The sequence below is a fragment of the Schistocerca nitens genome, chromosome 9 (assembly GCF_023898315.1).
Source record: "Schistocerca nitens isolate TAMUIC-IGC-003100 chromosome 9, iqSchNite1.1, whole genome shotgun sequence".
Lineage (NCBI taxonomy): Eukaryota > Metazoa > Arthropoda > Insecta > Orthoptera > Acrididae > Schistocerca > Schistocerca nitens.
In genome coordinates this window covers 226557286-226577358 of record NC_064622.1, presented here as the reverse complement: position 1 = coordinate 226577358, position 20073 = coordinate 226557286, and the positions used below count along the sequence as shown (strand labels likewise).

The following is a 20073-nucleotide window of genomic DNA, read 5'->3' as shown; positions in this document are numbered from 1 at the left end:
GGGTAGCTCAGTTGGTAGAGCACTTGCCCGCGAAAGGCAAAGGTCCCAAGTTCGAGTCTCGGTCCGGCACACAGTTTTAATCTGCCAGGAAGTTTCATGTCAGTGCACACTCCGCTGCAGAGTGAAAATCACATTCTGGATGCTTTCATTTGTTCAGCTTTTTTCGTTGTTGAACACACACACTGCCAAAAATATTCCTTCTAAAATCATTCCACAATATCAATACCTGTGCTGCAATCTGCAAACTCCTAGTTTTGTCAAGATGAAAAACTTGTAATGTCTCTTGGGGAACAGCTCTGGCCTACTCATGGGGGATTATCACTACTGATCTGCAGCCCAGACAAGTGATGACCTGCTTCCTTTGACCTATAATTACATAGTACTCCTGTCCGCTTTCTCAGATCATTGTCCTCTGCTGGAGACAGAGCTCCACTCACATAGACACATTACTCATACACTGTAGATACTTCTAAAAGGGTTGTTGACTCATTCATATGTTGTATAGATTTATGCCATAAAATATTTGTGATATGTGCTAACAAAGCAGGTGTAAATAACAATCTAATTTTAAGTACAGAACTGTAGACTGTACAAGACATTTAAGATAAAAAGGAATATTCATTATGAGTCATCGACTTTGACAAGTGATGTAAGAAACATATGACAAACATTGTAAACAGCATGGTGACTGTAACGTGATATCAGCATAGAGTTATTCAAACACGATAAGGTACAAATTAGTCTGTCAGCACAACCATTTTTTACCTTCACATTCGTCTCTTCATCAACTCTCAACTAAACTGTCACCCTCCACCCTAACCTAGATCTCGAGTTAAGCTACAGATCAGTAAGTCACCACAAACTGTGAATATGCTCACAAAAATGTGTCGTCACAGCAGCCATTAACTTTACATCAGTGTGCAAAGCATCGACTCGTATCAAATATTCCTCTTGACCCAAAATTTGAATGCTCATTGTAACATATTTGTTCTTTGGCTTCTTCACTCTTTTTTATTTTTTTTATTTTTATTTTATTTATTTATTTATTTTTTCATCACAATTGTCTATGTGGACATCTTTTCGTTATGTAGTACTGTCATGTTTTGTTCCCTGTTACAATCCTCTTGCTGACAAAAAGTCTTGTGGCTCAGAGTGCTGAGTGATAGTGATATTTCACCATAATTAAGTGCATTATTATTTTCATGGGAAATACAGAAGCGTCCGATCTTACCCGTCGGCTTTGACCCATGACGTCACAAATACCGCGGAAACGACTATAAACAATTCCAATATGGCGGATATAAAAACATCGCATACGTATTGTAAACACTGAAATACACAAGTTTCACAAAAAGCGTAATGACTGTAACGGGACAAGCGTGGGAAATTAGGGGTTTTTGGGTGCGGAGAAACTAAATATACAGAAATGTAGCCACCGACCGCCATTCAAAACCACGCAAAACAACGAAATAAATCAACATCACAAAACTGACCAAATACCAAAAAACACATTCCTATCCATAATCGGACACTTCCCTTAACCTATATAGCTCAACAGAACCTACCGATCACATCCCCCAATAGAAAACTAAGAAACGAAAGCTTCCCTTACACCTACATACATTGGCACTTATGCAGTTTAGCAGGTACGGAAAAAATTTTTCATTTTTTTTCAAAATTTGATCATCATGTGTCGTTATGCGGTGGGGGGAGTCTGCAGTGCCCCCCCATCCCCCCACAGGCTTCATTAGTGTCAAATAAATATTTTCGAATCATAGGCGGCCGCTGCCGCGGCCGCATTCCAAAAAAAAACTCCCAACCTAACCTCAAGTGGGCTACGCTACAGATCAATATGTTCATCAAATTGCTTCATATTACGTATACATGTTCATTAGTGTCAAATCAATATTTTCGAATCATAGGCGGCCGCTGCCGCGGCCGCATTCCAAAAACAAACTCCCAACCTAACCTCGTATTCAGGGCTACGCTACAGATCAATGTGTAGGTCCCTTACGTCACGGGTCAAAGCCGACGCGTGACATCGGATGTTTCCAACCTATACCCAATACACAAAACATACATAAATAACCAAAAAAAAAAACGGAACTTACCTCAAAAAAGTTCCAGCTCCACAAACTAGATTGGCCACCACAATCACACACAAATGCACACACGCACGCGCACACACACACACACACACACACACACACACACCAACGAAAAAATACTGAACTAAAATAGAAACCCAACCCACCCAAACGTCAACCCCCTCCCCCACAACTCCAAAATACAACACACAAACACTATACAACAAAATAAACCACCCACCCACCTACCCAGCCCACGCTAACTAACCACTTTCGGTCTATACATTTTACCCACAGCCCTTAAAAAAACCCGAAGAATGCAATAGCCCTCTGGGACACTCTTCCGCCAACAGTACTCATCTAAATGAGACTGAAGGTTGGAAGAGCGCCTCTTCCCCCTCCCAAGAACTGACTTAACCGCTCCCCACATCCCCTCAATTGTGTTAGTGCAAGCCCCAGTATCATAATTCTTAAACTCTAGACTGTGGTTCACTACTAAATGATTAAATCCCCTCTCACCCAACCCCCTATATGAAGAAAACGCATCTGAAACTACTGTGGACCCCGGCTCTACATACTCCTCAATTAACCCCACTAATTCAGGCTTCGACCTCCCCTCCACAACCCTAAAAACACATTCAGTACCCCCACCCCCCTGAACAACAGCCCCCCCACACCCAAAGACCAGCCACAGACTTCCCCCTCCCATACTTCCTTTTACCAAACTGCGACTCATCCACCTCCACAAGCACCCCATGCCCACCCAACTTACCCCTGTACTTAATAAATTCGGAACACACCTCACGGCAAAAGGAATACCAGTCTAAAACAGTCCTCTCACTCACACCAGTCTCAAACGCGCAAAAACTCTGTCCGCAACTATAACAAAAATAATACGTAATAAGCACAATCTCACGCATGGCCAATCTAGACTTCTCGAACCAGGTACCACGCCTTACAGAACGCCATACGCCATCTTTCCGGCAACACCACATGTATCCGTCCCTGGTCCGAGAGTCCGGAACTTTAACCAATTTCATAGGTTCACGGCACACACCGCACTTCACGACCTCGGCAATTAAGCCAAATAGCTGAAGAAATTTAATCAGCTCTAAAGCTGTCTCCCCCATCATCGCCCTCAACCGAACACTGTTAAGGCGGTCTTTCATATCCATTCCTGAACAAAAAACCACAACCAAATACACTCAATAACAAACTCACCCGACGTACAGCAATGAGCATTAAATTAACCATTAACTCACTAATAGAAATTCCGCTTCAAATCCAACACCTGAGCAACAGAAAACTGACCCCACCACACGAAACAAACGAAACAAACGAAAACCATGAACACACCACCAGAGAGCACGACAAACAAAAACAAGACATCTACAAACACGCCACAATCGCAAATCAAACTCCGCGCCGTAATGACGTCACACACCACAACACGCTTACGTCACGGGTCAAAGCCGACGGGTAAGATCGGACGCTTCTGTTGACCCTTTTCATGTGCTTTATATTGTATAAGTCAACATATAAGTTTTCTACAGTAATAAAATAATGTTACAGGTGTTCTGGCTTTCTGCAAGTGCTACAATCTTCTGGAAGACCTACTCACAATATAAAAACAAACCACAACATATATATCTTCGGAGCATTTTAGGGGTAAGTTAATGCTGTTCATTAGGAAGTACTAGAAACTTAATTTTAAAACTGGTATCCTTCTTCAAATACACTCAACCACATTATCCCAGAACTGGAAGCTGAATGGTTGCCTTGGATGAGGTGACTGTGGAAGTTATTGAGGGGAATGGGAGAGGGGGGCCCTGAGCAAGGGGAAGGTGAGAGATGATGATAGGCAAGGACAGCCATTAAAGAGCATAGGAATATTACACCTACGCCCTCACTACCTTTGGGAATCAGGGTTCTTTATTTATAATAATATACTGTCAAATCACTAACATATTTTACTGCTTCACAAACACCAGATTCGTTGCACCACACATAAACAGCTACATCTTGATCCATCTCACAATGTCCACAGCTCCTGAGTACAAAAGGTCTTGTACAATAAAAATAAAATGTGCCGATGTCCTTATTAAAAACTTCAGTCACGTTAAAAAAGTGTGGTAAGTAATGACGTCACACTTACTAAACCTTTCAAGGCCACCAATACTCTCAATACCTCCACAGCGAACAATAGCCACAGTAAGGCATCCAGCACTGTGACTAAATTTATCATTCTTGACAAGAGAGAGAAACTCAGAATACCACCTGCAAACACACCAGGACCATCAAGAACAGCATGGGCAGCAATGTCCTTCACCTTCACTTTATTTTTGTCCTTTGGCCCAGTAGTCATTTCAGTATTGTCAATTGACCTTACAGTCATGCAGTAATAATTATCTGTGTTCTCTATAAATCACAGGTTATCTTTTGTGAACACTCTTAAATCTCATTTTATTAAGAAAGAATAAACAGAGACAGTCAGATTTTTTTAGAAAGATAAGTGTGAGTCTGAAAGCTATATGCCTTAGCCAGAAATAGATGATACTTTGTGGTTACTCAAAAATGCCACGACGTGTTTAAGTAACCTGTTCTATATACCATCTAACACTTTTGAATGTTTAATTTTGAGGTTGTGCACTATTGTTGCCACTTTGTTTCACTAGCATGAATAAACTGCTGGTTACTACTAAAGTGATATTTCCGGGCTCTTCTTGCATGGGCTGTTGTTTTGGGAGCCTCAGACAGCCCTAGGAATATTTTTTTTGATCTATCTACTCCATTTGGAGATACTTATAGTTAACTTCCCATATTTATCACTGATACACTTTCTTTGGAACTAATCTCTGATTTATTTGTCTGGTGCTGGAGGTGGCTCTTGATGCTACACCTAACAGCACACTATCCTCTTCCTGTCACATCCCTCTGCTTACTCCTATAGGTAGCAGTAGCAGTTTCAACAGTCATCCCTACCCTGCTATTCCTCCTTGTTTTTGCCCTGTGTATACACTGGACATCTCTCCTAAGAGTCATAAAGCGAATTTTCTCTGGTGTTTCTGTAGATATTTGCAATTTGAGTTTTTTAATGTGTAGCTTCTCCCCCCCCCCATGAACCATGGACCTTGCCATTGGTGGGGAGGCTTGCGTGCCTCAGCGATACAGATAGCCGTACCGTAGGTGCAACCACAACAGAGGGGTATCTGTTGAGAGGCCAGACAAACGTGTGGTTCCTGAAGAGGGGCAGCAGCCTTTTCAGTAGTTGCAGGGACAACAATCTGGATGATTGACTGATCTGGCCTTGTAACACTAATCGAAACGGCCTTGCTGGTACTGCAAACGATTGAAGGCAAGGGGAAACTACAGCCGTAATTTTTCCCGAGGACATGCAGCTTTACTGTATGGTTAAATGATGATGGTGTCCTCTTGGGTAAAATATTCCGGAAGTAAAATAGTCCCCCATTCAGATCTCTGGGCAGGGACTACTCAAGAGGACGTCGTTATCAGGAGAAAGAAAACTGGCATTCTACGGATCGGAGCATGGAATGTCAGATCCCTTAATCGGGCAGGTAGACTAGAAAATTTAAAAAGGGAAATGGATAGGTTAAAGTTAGATATAGTGGGAATTAGTGAAGTTCGGTGGTGGGAGGAACAAGACTTTTGGTCAGGTGAATACAGGGTTATAAATACAAAATCAAATAGGGGTAATGCAGGAGTAGGTTTAATAATGAATAAAAAAATAGGAGTGTGGGTAAGATACTACAAACAGCGCAGTGAACGCATTATTGTGGCCAAGATAGACATGAAGCCCACACCTACTACAGTAGTACAAGTCTATATGCCAACTAGCTCTACCGATGATGAAGAAATTGAAGAAATGTATGATGAAATAAAAGAAATTATTCAGATAGTGAAGGGAGATGAAATTTTAATAGTCATAGGTGACTGGAATTCGGTAGCAGGAAAAGGGAGAGAAGGAAACGTAGTAGGTGACTATGGATTGGGGGTAAGAAATGAAAGAGGAAGCTGCCTGGTAGAATTTTGCACAGAGCACAACTTAATCATAGCTAACACTTGGTTCAAGATTCATAAAAAAGGGTTGTATACATGGAAGAATCCTGGAGATACTAGAAGGTATCAGATAGATTATATAATGGTAAGACAGAGATTTAGGAACCAGGTCTTAAATTGTAAGACATTTCCAGGGGCAGATGTGCACTCTGACCACAATCTATTGGTTATGACCTGTAGATTAAAACTGAAGAAACTGCAAAAAGGTGGGAATTTAAGGAGATGGGACCTGGATAAACTGACTAAACCAGAGGTTGTACAGGGTTTCAGGGAGAGCATAAGGGAACAATTGACAGGAATGGGTGAAAGAAATACAGTAGAAGAAGAATGGGTAGCTTTGAGGGATGAAGTAGTGAAGGCAGCAGAGGATCAAGTAAGTTAAAACATGAGGGCTAGTAGAAATCCTTGGGTAACAGAAGAAATATTGAATTTAATTGATGAAGGGAGAAAATATAAAAATGCAGTAATTGAAGCAGCAAAAAGGAATACAAACGTCTCAAAAAAGAGATCGACAGGAAGTGCAAAATGGCTAATCAGACATGGCTAGATGACAAATGTAAGGATGTAGAGGCTGATCACTCTGGGGGTAAGATAGATACAGCCTACAGGAAAATTAAAGAGACCTTTGGAGAAAAGAGAACCACTTGTATGAATATCAAGAGCTCAGATGGAAACCCAGTTCTAAGCAAAGAAGGGAAAGCAGAAATGTGGAAGGAGTATATAGAGGGTCTATACAAGGGCGATGTACTTGAGGACAATATTATGGAAATGGAAGAGGATGTAGATGGAGATGAAATGGGAGGTATGATTCTGCATGAAGAGTTTTACAGATCACTGAAAGACCTGAGTCAAAACAAGGCCCCGGGAGTAGACAACATTCCATTAGAACTACTGAAAGCCTTGGGAGAGCCAGTCCTGACAAAACTCTACCATATGATGAGCAAGATGTATGAGACTGGTGAAATACCCTCAGACTTCAAGAAGAATGTAATAATTCCAATCCCAAAGAAAGCAGGTGTTGAGAGATGTGAAAATTACCGAACTATCAGTTTAATAAGTCACTGCTGCAAAATACTAACGTGAATTCTTAACAGACTAATGGAAAAACTAGTAGAAGCTGAACTCGGGGAAGATCAGTTTGGATTCCACAAAAATATTGGAACACGTGCGGCAATACTGACCCTACGACTTATCTTAGAAGCTAGATTAAGGAAAGGCAAACCTATGTTTCTAGTATTTGTAGACTTAGAGAAAGCTTTTGACAATGTTGACTGGAATACTCTCTTTCAAATTCTAAAGGTGGCAGGGGTAAAATACAGGGAGCGAAAGGCTATTTACAATTTGTACAGAAACCAGATGGCAGTTATAAGAGTCAAGGGACATGAAACGGAAGCAGTGGTTGGGAAGGGAGTGAGACAGGGTTGTAGCCTCTCCCCGATGTTATTCAATCTGTATATTGAGCAAGCAGAGAAGGAAACAAAAGAAAAATTCAGAGTAGGTATTAAAATCCATGGAGAAGAAATTAAAACTTTGAGGTTCGCCAATGGCATTGTAATTCTATCAGAGACAGCAAAGGACTTGCAAGAGCGGTTGAATGAAATGGATAGTGTCTTGAAGGGAGGATATAAGATGAACATCAACAAAAGCAAAATGAGGGTAATGGAATGTAGTCGAATTAAGTCGGGTGATGCTGAGGGAATTAGATTAGGAAATGAGGCACTAGTAGTAGTATAGGAGTTTTGCTATTTGGGGAGCAAAATAACTGATGATAGTCGAAGTAGAGAGGATATAAAATGTAGATTGGCAATGGTAAGGAAAGCGTTTCTGAAGAAGAGAAATTTGTTAACATCGAGTATAGATTTAAGTGTCAGGAAGTCGTTTCTGAAAGTATTTGTATGGAGTGTAGCTATGTATGGAAGTGAAACGTGGACGCTAAATAGTTTAGACAAGAAGAGAATAGAAGCTTTCGAAATGTGGTGTTACAGAAGAATGCTGAAGATTAGATGGGTAGATCACATAACTAATGAGGAGGTATTGAATAGAATTGGGGAGAAGAGAAGTTTGTGGCACAACTTGACTAGAAGAAGGGATTGGTTGGTAGGACATGTTATGAGGCATCAAGGGATCACCAATTTAGTATTGGAGGGCAGCGTGGAGGGTAAAAATCGTAGAGGGAGACCAAGAGATGAATACACCAAGCAGATTCAGAAGGATGTAGGTTGCAGTTGGTACTGGGAGATAAAGAAGCTTGCACAGGATAGAGTAGCATGGAGAGCTGCATCAAACCAGTCTCAGGACTGAGGACCACAACAACAACGTGTAGCTGGGTTGGCCCAAACAAATATTAGTCATCACATCTTTCAAGTGATGCCCTGTGTCAATGGAAAGTGTTACTTTGTTTCCTGTTACAAACAAAATATTTATTAAATTTTGTGCATGTTTTTGTTTTTAAGAGGTTTGGTGGTTCACATTTTTGTAAGAGTGATTTCATTTAGTCTGTGTCACAATAATTACTCACAGAACAGCCATCAGTGTCCATTGGTGACACATCAGAAGGGTAGCAAGTGGCATATCTGGGATTCTGTCTGCTTTTTAGTTTCCTTCTTCAGTTAGTCTTGTTAGGATGGTTAGTATGTGTGCATGCTGTGTGCAGATGCAGGAGAAGCTGGCTGCAGTTTATGAATGGCTGAATGCTCTTTGGCTATGGTCTGTTACCTTCAGGCTGCTGACTCGGGTTGTGGCGGTGGCAGAGATTCTGGTAGTCACATGGGAAACCTCAGTGTTGCCTGTTTGCCCGTGTGTTCTGCTTCTGAGGCACCTCATAGTGAACTTGATGTGTTGAATCTTCCCGTACAGCAGGGTGAGTGGCAGGTGGTAATACGATTGCATTGCTCAAGGCAGAGGGCCAACGTGGAGAATGCCCACATAACCTCATTCATTCACCCTGAGAGTAGACAGCTGGCCACTCCTTCAGCAGGGTCTGAGTAGGCCCACATGTGGGGGCTTATTAGTTATTGGGAGCTCCAACAAAAGGAGTGTTATGGAGCCCCTTAGGCAGATAGCATTCAGGGCTGGAAAGAAAGCTAATATGCACTCACCATGTCTGCCAGAGGGCCTCAGCCAAAATGTGGAAGCAGCCTTGCCTGTGGCTACCAAGCGTGCAGAGTGCAGTCATCTGCAAGTTACAGCTCAAGTTGGCACCAACAATACCTGTCCAATGAGTTTTGAGGCCACCCTCATTTCATCCAGGTGGCTGGTGGAGGTTATGAAGACTGCTGGCCTCGCGCACAGGGCTCAAGCAGAGCTTGCAATTTTCAGCATTGTTCCCAGAGTTGATCGGGATCCTTTTGTTAGGAGCCGAGTAGACGGTATCAGCCAAAGGTTTTTGTCGATCCTGTGACAGTCTTGGCTGCAGAGTAGGACTCCCCTTGATAAGTTAGGGGTGCACTACATAAAGGAAGCAGCTGTTTGTGTAACAGAGTACTTGTGGAGTGCGCAAAAGGTTGTTTTAGGCTAGACAGTAGTTTGAGGGGCTTCAATGAACACTCTGCTGTGGTAAACTTAGGATATAATTTTATAGAAAGAACACAATGCTTTTAGAAATAGTGATCTTCTTCCTTTAATATCTAAAAACCTGACGCATAGCAACAAAGACTTCATAGAGTAAAAGCTTGAAAAAAAAAAAAAAAGAAACTCTTAGGAACAAAGAATTTCACACAGCACAAAACCTAGCACCACCGTAGGAGAGGACAGGAAACACACAGTTCTGATATATTTACTTCCCCCTAAACCAAACTCTAGTGCACAGAATAACTTTTTCATAAAACATAAGAGGTGAAAACACATTAGTTATGAAGTCTTATCTTAGTACACATTTCTTTAAACTTTTTTGATTTTAAAGCCTTTGTAAACATGTTACCAAGTTGATTTTCAGAACACATATATTCCACATTGATATTCCCATTTTGACAGAGTTCCCACACAAAATAATATTGTAATTTGATGTGCTTAAAGTGTATGTGGAACTCTAGATTTTTCACTAATTTAATGGCACTTCCATTGTCAATGAATGATATGGAAATGTTTCTTTTTCCACTGATGTCCAACAGCAGCCTGTTAAACCATACTAATTCCTTGGCTCCTTCACTTGCAGCAATGAACTCCACTTCAGTGGTGGATAGTGCAACTGATTTCTGCAGTTGAGATGCCCATGACACAGCCATGTCACCAATCATGGAAGCAAAACCATTTGTTGATTAGGACGTTTTAGTGTTGCCAGCAAAGTCAACATCAGCATAGGCATGACGTTTCCTACCAGATGAATTATAGAAGGGACCTATGTCCAAAGTACCATGAAGATATTGGAAAATGTGTTTTGCAGCATTCAGATCAGAAGAAATGGGCTTATCCATAGACGGGACAACTTTTGAAGCAGCATAAGTGAGCTCTGAATGAGTCAAACATGCCAGGTATATTAATGATCTCACAGCTGAACAATAAGGAACAATGCTATATTTGTTGTCTAATTGTTATCACAGGGAGTTTTTAATAGTTCTGAATCAGCTATGTTAAAATGCTGTAGACTCTTCGATGTGTATGCCTGCTGTGAAATAAACAAGTCAGACTCTCGTTGCTCTATTTGCAAGCTTAAACATGAGTCTAAAGTTCAAATTGTTATTTTGAATTCTGACTTTAACATATCTAAAATGAATTCACTGCACTTTGAGTTGTGCCTGCAGTAAGTCCATCATTGACATAAATAGCGATCAGCAATTCTTCTGTTTTGCTTTTTTTGAATATAAATGCAAGAATCTGCTGTAGAACTAATAAAGCCATTTTTTTTTTCATAAGGTGACAAACACAACCTGAGCCATCATCAAAACCGTCTGGATGAGTAATGTATATTTCTGTATCCATGTCACCATATAAAAATGCAGTTCTAATGTTGAATTGACCAAGTTTCAAATTTTCTTCTGCTGCAATTGCTATTACAGCACGAATAGCATCATAAAGAGCAACTGGACTAAAAGTTTCATCATAATCAAGTCCGTCATGTTGAAACATACCGCACACAGCTGAGTGAGCACAGTAAGGATCAATCGATCCATCATATTTATATTTAATATGAAGTACCCAGCAGTTATCGATAACATGTTTTCCTTTAGGCAATTCTACCAAGCTTCAGGTATCATTTTCTTCAAATGCCTTTATTTCTCCTTTCATCGCATTAAATCGTTTATTGGAATTACTACTTTCCATAGCTATGTTGAAGTTTGTTGGTACAAGCTCTTTAAGGATTGCTTTTGCCAGGCAATCTAATGTGTTTGCTTCTTGAGACTGGTGAGGCTGGTATCCTAATTTGTAGTCACTAAATTTAACTGGTGGATGTATTTCATGAACTGGACATCGATTTGCTAGCTCATTTGAATGTTCTTGGTCGCTTGTCTCAATCTAATCAACAGTAGGTTCACTTTTCTCTCCTGTTTCTTCAGGTATGGAATTCAATTCCAACTCAATCAAATTTTCAGTTGTAAATAGCTTTTCTGGTTGAAAATCAACATTGCATGATTTCATCACACAATGTTTTGATGGAATCTATACTTTGTAACCATCTTTGTCATTCATATAGCAAAGAAAATGGCCAGAAGTAGCTTTGTCATCGAACTTAGAACAAAATGTATTTGTCAAATAAACATAGCATTTTGATCCACAAATGACGTGGATAGTTGAAACTGTTAAATATTTTGCCAGGCCACAATTCAGAGGTTGTTTTACCCTCAACTCTTGACTTCCCAGTATGACTGAGTAGAAAACGGCTGCGTCACATGCATGAGCCCCAAATGATTTAGGTAACTTGCTAGATGTTAACATTGAGTGAGCTAACTCAACTACATGTCGATTTGCTTGTTCAGCAACACCATTTTGCTCAAGAGCATCTGGACAAATGAGACAAAACTCATTACCACAGCCTTGTAGCACTGCAGCTACCATGATACGACTGTACTCTCCTCCACCATCAGACCGAAATACTTTTACCTTATGACCAACAGCATCATGCTCCTTCAAAATGTTTTCAAATTTTCAGCCACTTCAGATAAATTTCACATGCAATATATCCGAACAAAATGAAAATAATCATCTTTGAAAATCACATAGTAATGAAAACCATTTATGAGTCAACACACATTGTTCCATTAATGTCTGCATCGATCAACTCATTGACAGTTTGCAGATAATCTCCGCCATGGCTAAGTGGTTTGCAATGGAATTTGCTAAGAACACATCTATCACAAAATGATGTAGTGTTAGGGCACTTAACTTATATACCAAAACGAGAGCACACATCTCTTACATGATGTTAATCTTAATGACAGAGTCTCTCATGCCAACATTGTAGTTGTTTTTACAAACTTGATAAATTAATAATTACTTGTGAATCCCAGAGGACAAACTCACATGTCCATAATATATACTGAACCAGCTAGTCTTCCTGTTGTGACTAATTCACTGTGTTGCCAAATGATAACATCTGTGGTATCATAAGTCACATTATATCCTCTTTGTGCAGCTTGATGGACAGAGAAAAGTTGGTGTCTGAGATGAGGTAAATACCAGATATTTTCGAGCAAAGTAGGTGTCCACCTTTTGTTAACGAATATTTCAGTATGAATACTGCCAGCCCCATGTGCAAAAATAACTTCTTTGCCAGCTGTATGTACACTCTGTGGAATTGGAAACTTTTTGAACATAGCAAAATGCCATTTATTTGTTGAGGTATGCTGTGTCATGCCAGAGTCTGAAATCCAAGAATCTGCAGTATCAGAATTAACACAAAACAACAAGCTAGTGACTAGAAATGTGTTTGGTTTGCTGCTCACTTTTAAACTGAAACTCGAATTATTATCATTTTTAACTGTTGCATTTACTTCTTGTGTGACCATGCGCTTTCAGCAGTTTGTGATAATATGTCCAGCTGTCTTGCAATACAGACATGTACGACTTCCTGTCTTCTTTGATGCATTCCCCCTCTGGTGAAAATTTCTTCTATTTTTGATGTTGCTCATACGATTTTGATTTTGTGTAGAAAGCACCAACTGCCTGTGTAGCTAGCCAGTTCTCAATGAAATGCAAATTTTCAATAAGAAGCTTTGTTGTCTGCTCAGATTTAGGACCACGATACCAGGTCAACCTGTAAATCTGGTATCTGAGTCCTAATGTGTTGAAAATATGATGGTGGAACAGCAAAAGGGGCAAAGTTACATTTGAATTAATTTAGTTCAGTTCACTGCATAAGTCATGGAAAATGTTTGCAAGTAGTGACATCACCTTTTGATGTTTCAAAGAAACAATCGAACAATGTATATCGCTGCTGAAGTGAAGTTTGTTCATATATCCAACATAAGAGTGTCTCAAATTTCTTTTGTATCAGTCTTCTTTCTTACATGAATAACAGGTTCCTCTTCAAGTGTTGTTCCAATGATACAAGCTGCCCAAGCATTGCCCCATTGCTAGCACTGATGTATGTCAGATGGTTCGTCTCCTTCCGCTAATGATGAGAGCTGACATGTACCACCTATAATCAAATAAAGAGAATGTTCCTTTAAACAGAGCTGAATCTGCCATTTCCACGTTTCCCACTAATCTTCACTTGACAACCTGCGAATTTTGTATGACTATAGTCATCACTCAACCGAAGCACTGTGTCTGCCATTCCACAAATCTTGCAGTCTCACGAATATCGTAGTAAATGGAAAAATAGTCCAGCGGACTAGCACTATAAATCTCACAACCAGAAGCATTCAAACCTGGGCCCATAAACTGTTGTGGTGAACTTAGGATATAATTTTATAGCAAGAACACAACATTTTTAGGAAAGTGATCTTCTTCCTTTAATATGTAAAAAAATGCACATAGTATCAAAAACTCAGAGTAAAAACATGAAAAAAAGGCACTCTTAGGAGCAAAGAATTTCACACAACACAAAACCAAGTACCGTCATAGGGAGAGGACAGGAAACACATAGTCCTGATTTACGTACTTTAACTCACTCACCAGTCGGTAGTGAGAGGGTATTCAGAGTAAAGACAGTTCGACTGTCAAAATTTTATCAGTAAATTTCAAAGTATCCATCATAAAGTCCCAAATTTACTGCCTTCCAGGAAAGTTTTCACGTTCAAATTATTCTTGGGACCAGGAGCTGACTGAAACCCAAAGTAGAAAGCTTTGAGATATCTAGTGAGTCATGGAATGTACATCAGAAAGTCAGGTTAGAGGCCATAGGAGGGTGAGTGTTCATTGTAGTTGACCTCTATTGAAGTCGAAGCCAAGTGTGACAGTGAAGTTATCTGGTCATGTTTAACAAGTGTTGATGAAACCAAGTTAATTGTTGGATGTTTTTACTGGTCACCCGACTCTGCTGTGACAGTTCTAGAGTCATTCAAAGAAAGTCTACAGTCAATAATGTGGAAATACCCAGATCACGCAATACTAGTTGGAGGTAACGTTACTTTTGAACACATTTTCTGAAAACTGTCTTAAGCAACTAGCTCAGCAGCCCACATACAATGAAAATGTCTTAGATCTTTTAGCTACAAATAGGCCAGACCTTATTGACAGTGTCAGGGATTAGGTGATCATTATATTATTATAGCAACTATGGTTACAAGAGTTAATAAATTAGTGAAGAAGACTAGGAAAGTGTTTCTGCCAGATAGAGCAGACACGCAGTTGTTAGCATATCACTTAGAAAGTGAATTAACATCACTTAGTTCCAGTAAGATGTACGTAGAGGAATTATGGGCAATGTTTAAGCAGATTAGCAGATAGTAAATCATGGTCTGGAGAGTAGTGTGCCTAGTAAGTGGATAAAGAATGAAAAAGGCACACCATGGTTTAACAACAAAATTCAGAAGATGCTCAGGAAGCAGCAGCTGTTGCACTCTCGGTTCAAAAGAGAATGCACAAATAATGACAAGCAAAGAGTAGTAGAGATTCGTGCATCTATGAAAAGATCTATGTGCGAAGCATACAACAACTCCCACCATCACACCTTAGCTAAAGATCTGACAGAGAACCCAAGAAAATTCTCATTCGATGTAAAATCGCTAAGCAGTTGTAAGGATTCCATTTAGTTCCTTATTGACCAGTCTGGTATGGCAGTTGAAGATAGCAAAACAAAAACCAAAGTTTTGAATTTCATATTCAAAAAATCATTCACACAGGAGGACCACATAAACATACCACCATTTGACCATCAGACAGACTCCCTTATGGACAACATAGTAATAAGCATCACTGGCATAGAGAAACAACTAAAAGAATTGAAAGCAAATAAATTGCCAGCTCCAGATGGAATCCAGTTCAGTTTTACAAAAAGTACTGTACAGCATTGGCTCCTTACTCAGCTTGCATTTATCGTGAATTCTCACCTGGTACAAAATCCCAAGTGACTGAAAAAAAGTGTAGGTGACTTCATTACATAGGAAGGGTAAAAGATGGACCCACAAAATTGCAGACTAATATCCCTAACTTCAGTTTGCTGCAGAATCCTTTAACATTGTTTGAATACAATAAACTTCCTTGAGACTGAAACACTTATGTTCACGAATCAGCATGGTTTTTGAAAGCACCACTCGTGCAAAACTCAGCTTGTCCTTTTCTCATGCTATATACTGTAATTTATGAATGAAGGGCAACAGGCAGATTCCATATTTCTAGATTTCTGGAAAGCATTTGGACAGTGCCCCATTCCATGCTGTTAATGAAGGTTCAAGCATATGGAATAAGTTCACAGATATGTGAGTGGCTCAAAGACTTCTTAAAAAATAGAACCCGGGTATGTTGTCCTCAACAGCAAATGTTCATCTGAGACAAGGGTATCATCAGGAGTGCCCCAGGGGTCAAATCGAAAGACTTGCACTCGGCGAACAGTCTACCCGATGGGAGGTGTTAGTCACATGACATTTACAATGATTTGACGGACAGGGTGGGCAGCAACCTGCCTTTTATTTGCTGATGGTGCTGTGGTGTATGGTAAGATGTTGAAGTTGAGTGAATGTAGGAAGATACAAGACAACTTAGACAAAATTTCTAGTTGGTGTGATGAATGGCAGCTAGCTGTAAATGTGGAAAAATGTAAGTTTATGTGGAGGAGTGGGAATAACAAACCTGTAATGTTCAGTTGCTGTATTACTAGTCTCCTGCTTTACACAGTCAAGTTGTTTAAGTATCTTGGCATAACGTTGCAAAGTGATATGAGATGGAATAAGCATGTGAGAACTATGGTAGGGAAGGTGCATGGTAGACTTTGGTTAATTGGGAGAATTTAGGAATCAGTTGATCACCTATAAAGGAGACTGCACATAGGACATTGGTGGGCCTATTCTTGAGTATTGCTCAAGTGTTTGGGATCCGTACCAGGTTGGATTGAAGGAAGACATCGAAGTAATTCAGAGGCGGGCTGCTAGATTTGTTACTGGTAGGTCTGAACAACATGTAAGTGTTATGGAGATGGTTCTGGAACTCAAATGGGAATCCCTGGAGGAAATGTAACATTCTTTTCGTGAAACACTATTGAGAAAATTCAATTCTAATGCTACCAACACAGGTTGTACATAAGGACCACAAAGATAAGATTCGAGAAATTAGGACTCATACAGAGGCATACAGATAATCGTTTTTCCCTCACTCTATTTGCTATTGGAACAGGAAATAACTAGCAGAGGTACAGGGTACCCTCCACCATGCATCATTTGGTGCCTTGTGGAGTATCTATGTGGATGTAGATGTAGATGTGAAGCATGTGAAGCATTCGATAGAATGGTCCCATATTAGTCTAGTTCTATATTCATTTTATCAATATTTATTAACAGCGACCATAAAACATGAAGAATAGCTAGCACTTGAGTAGCAATCCTTGCCCAAATTGCCCTGTCTTGAGTGTTGCCTGACCTGTGCTGTCTGCTACTGCCATGCAGCAGTGTTACTCATTTGTTGCTGGAGTACTGGTTAATCAACCTGTTTTACTATTCCTGTTATTATGTATTGCTAAACTGAAAATCACACTAGACTAACTCGGCACCATTCTATCAAATGTGTGTCTAAAATTTCTCTTTAAAATTCATTTTGCTTTATAACAGGAAACAAACTGAAGTTTTCTGTTGACACAGGGTATCATAAGAAACATATTTGTTTGGACCAATTTGAGCTACACATTGCAAAAATGAAACTGCAGCATGTATGGAAACAGCAAAGGAAATTAACTTGACGACTCTTGTGAGAGATACCCTGTACGTAGTTCCCAGTAGATAGAGCAGTTGTCTACAAAAGAGTTGTGGAGAGGTGTAAATAGGCTAGCTTTGCATGGGGGGGGGGAAACAAAACTTACCATTGAAAGATATCTGGTGCAGGTCCAGGTGAAACATGAGGGATGTGATGCAGGCTTACTGGAGCACAATCTATCATCCCAATGCATTTTTTGTATATTGCCTTTGCACTTTCTGATTAAATTTCAGATGCCTTTGTCTGAACAAATACATGATACTTTTCACATTCATTTTTCATTACAAGTTACTGGTATTTCAAAAGTTAAAAATGTCTCAGAAGTTACTGGTCTTTCAAAAGGTACAGATATCTCAGCCCCTGCGCGCATGTGTGTGTGTGTGTGTGTGTGCGTGTGTGTGTGTGTGTGAGAGAGAGAGAGAGAGAGAGAGAGAGAAGAGGGGAGGGCATGGGCCAATATATGTTGCTTGGCTATATGGTACACAGAACATGGGTAGTGGACTGTATTGTCTGACATTTCTCAGTTTCATATATGCATAGAGCTATAGAGCTGTGGTACTCACATTGCACAATACCATGTCAGATATGGCATTAGTCATACCAACCTTCATAGCAACTGCCCTAAGCCATTCACCTTGGTCATCAGATGCCGCATCAGGAAGTCATGGAAAGATCAAAACTGTACATGTGTTGTATTTGCTGATGGTTTGTGTTTCTGTTTCTGCAGAAATGATGAGTGATTCATTATTTAGAGACCCTCTGGTAAATTCCAAATGGTTGGTTTATTGTTTAATGCCACATTGCTTTAAGGCCTGGGACCAGGTTTTGAGATTCAGCTGTCTGATTCAGCTCATGTTTCTCAATAGGCTGCAGTTGTTTTATAGATCTTGTGGCTAGTTATTGGAACTTATAGCAAATGTCTGTATCTGACAAAGTAATTTAATTGGCTAGATAAAAAATCTACTCACCAAGTGGTGGCAGAACACACACATTGAAGAAGGTTGTAATTAGACAAGCTTTCAGAGCCAGTAACTCTTTCTTCACACAGAAGGGTTGAAGGAGAAGGAAGAGGGATGAAGAAAAAGGACTGGAGAGGTCTAGAAAAAGTGGTATATTTTTGGAAAGTCACCCAGAACTGTGGGTCAGGGGAGACTTACCAAAAGGGATGAGAACGAAAGACTGATTGTTGGGGACTGCATCAGACGAGATTTGAAAACCTAAATTTTCAAATATGAAAACCCAAATTTTCAAATATGAAAACCCAAATATTTTCAATTACGAAAATCCAGATTTTCAAATCTTGTCCAATGTAGTCCCCAACAATCAGTCTTTCCTTCTCAGCCCATGTGGTAAGTCTCCTCTGACCCATCGTTCTGGGTGACTTCCCAAAATCTACTCCGTTTCCTAGACCTCTCCAGTTCTTTTTGTTTACTGCTCTTCCTTCCCCTTCAACCCTTCTACCTGAAGAAGGAGCTACTGGCTCCAAAAGATTGTCCAATTACAACCTTCTTTAAAGAGTGTGTTTTGCCACCACTTGGTGAGTAAATCTTTTTATCTATCCGATTGAATTATTTTGTAGAAAATTGGTTGTTTTCGTTGTTATAAATGTTTGCATCTACTGCATACAGCCAGTTTAGAACAAAAAAGAAAAATTATAGAAGATTTACATTTATTTGAAAAGTTTTATTGCAATGTTGGCAACTTAGTGCCCAACAAACTACAAGAAACAGTTTTGTTTGATTTGTAAGATATTTTTTGTCTGAAGTTGTAAGATACTGATTGGTGATATCTGTGGCTTCTTGTCTGATGCAGCGAGGACTCTGCCTATCTCGTGCAACTGCAGCTGTCCTGAATCTTGCATGCTGTCTTGTACTGATCCCTATGTGCCGCAGCCTCAGCTCAGCACTCCACTCTACATTTGGCCATGCTGCACTTTCCTTCTGGTTGCAGAAAGGAAAGTTCATCCATATAACTTGTGCCATTACAATTCTACTTGCTGCAGGTAAGTCATTCAAATTCATGGACAAACTGTTCCTTTTAAAATACAAAACAGTTGATGAGTGCTATTACATGTTCTGGAATCTCAGTTCTCAGTTCTCATTATGGCAGAAAAAATGCTGGGAACTCTTATGCAAGAATTTTTAATAACTAGTTGCTATATTTCTGGCCAATGAAACGCTAATACTTCTCTATTTTTCCCACTTGATACTCCAGAACCAGCTACTGCTAAGATGTGCTTGGAATATTGCCATGCTATCAAGCTTAGGCTCTCTTTGAGTGACTGTATGACTGATAGGTCTGAATCAAGTTGTTGATAGAAACAATTGATTGTTAATGTAGGCCCACTGACCCCAGTTGTTCTTGTTCATATCAGTTTGCTCCCAGTTATTCCTGTTCATATCAGTTCGCAGTCGATAATTTGATATCTCACTAGGAATAATGGCTGTACTTGCCATTACAAACCCTCCTTCTCCTGGAGAGCCTAATCTATCTTTCCAATATGTGTTCCCTGGGTTGTTGAAAATTTCCCTATGCTCTATTTTGGGTTTCGATCAAATCTCAGTTATTCTAATATGAAGGGGTGATTGCTTTCTATGAGAGATGCGAGCTCTGAGACTTTCCTGTGAAT

The 20073-nt window shown here is 39.9% G+C and overlaps 1 protein-coding gene across 1 annotated transcript in view; it reads left to right on the top strand.

Annotated features, from left to right (window-relative positions):
- LOC126204142 (NADPH oxidase 4-like) overlaps window positions 1–20073 on the top strand; it is a 201134-nt gene that overhangs the window by 69904 nt on the left and 111157 nt on the right. Inside the window, exons 2-3 of the mRNA XM_049938552.1 lie at window positions 3660–3755; window positions 19257–19446. Of these exons, the coding sequence (XP_049794509.1) occupies window positions 3660–3755; window positions 19257–19446 (286 nt within the window). The remainder of the gene's footprint in view (window positions 1–3659; window positions 3756–19256; window positions 19447–20073) is intronic.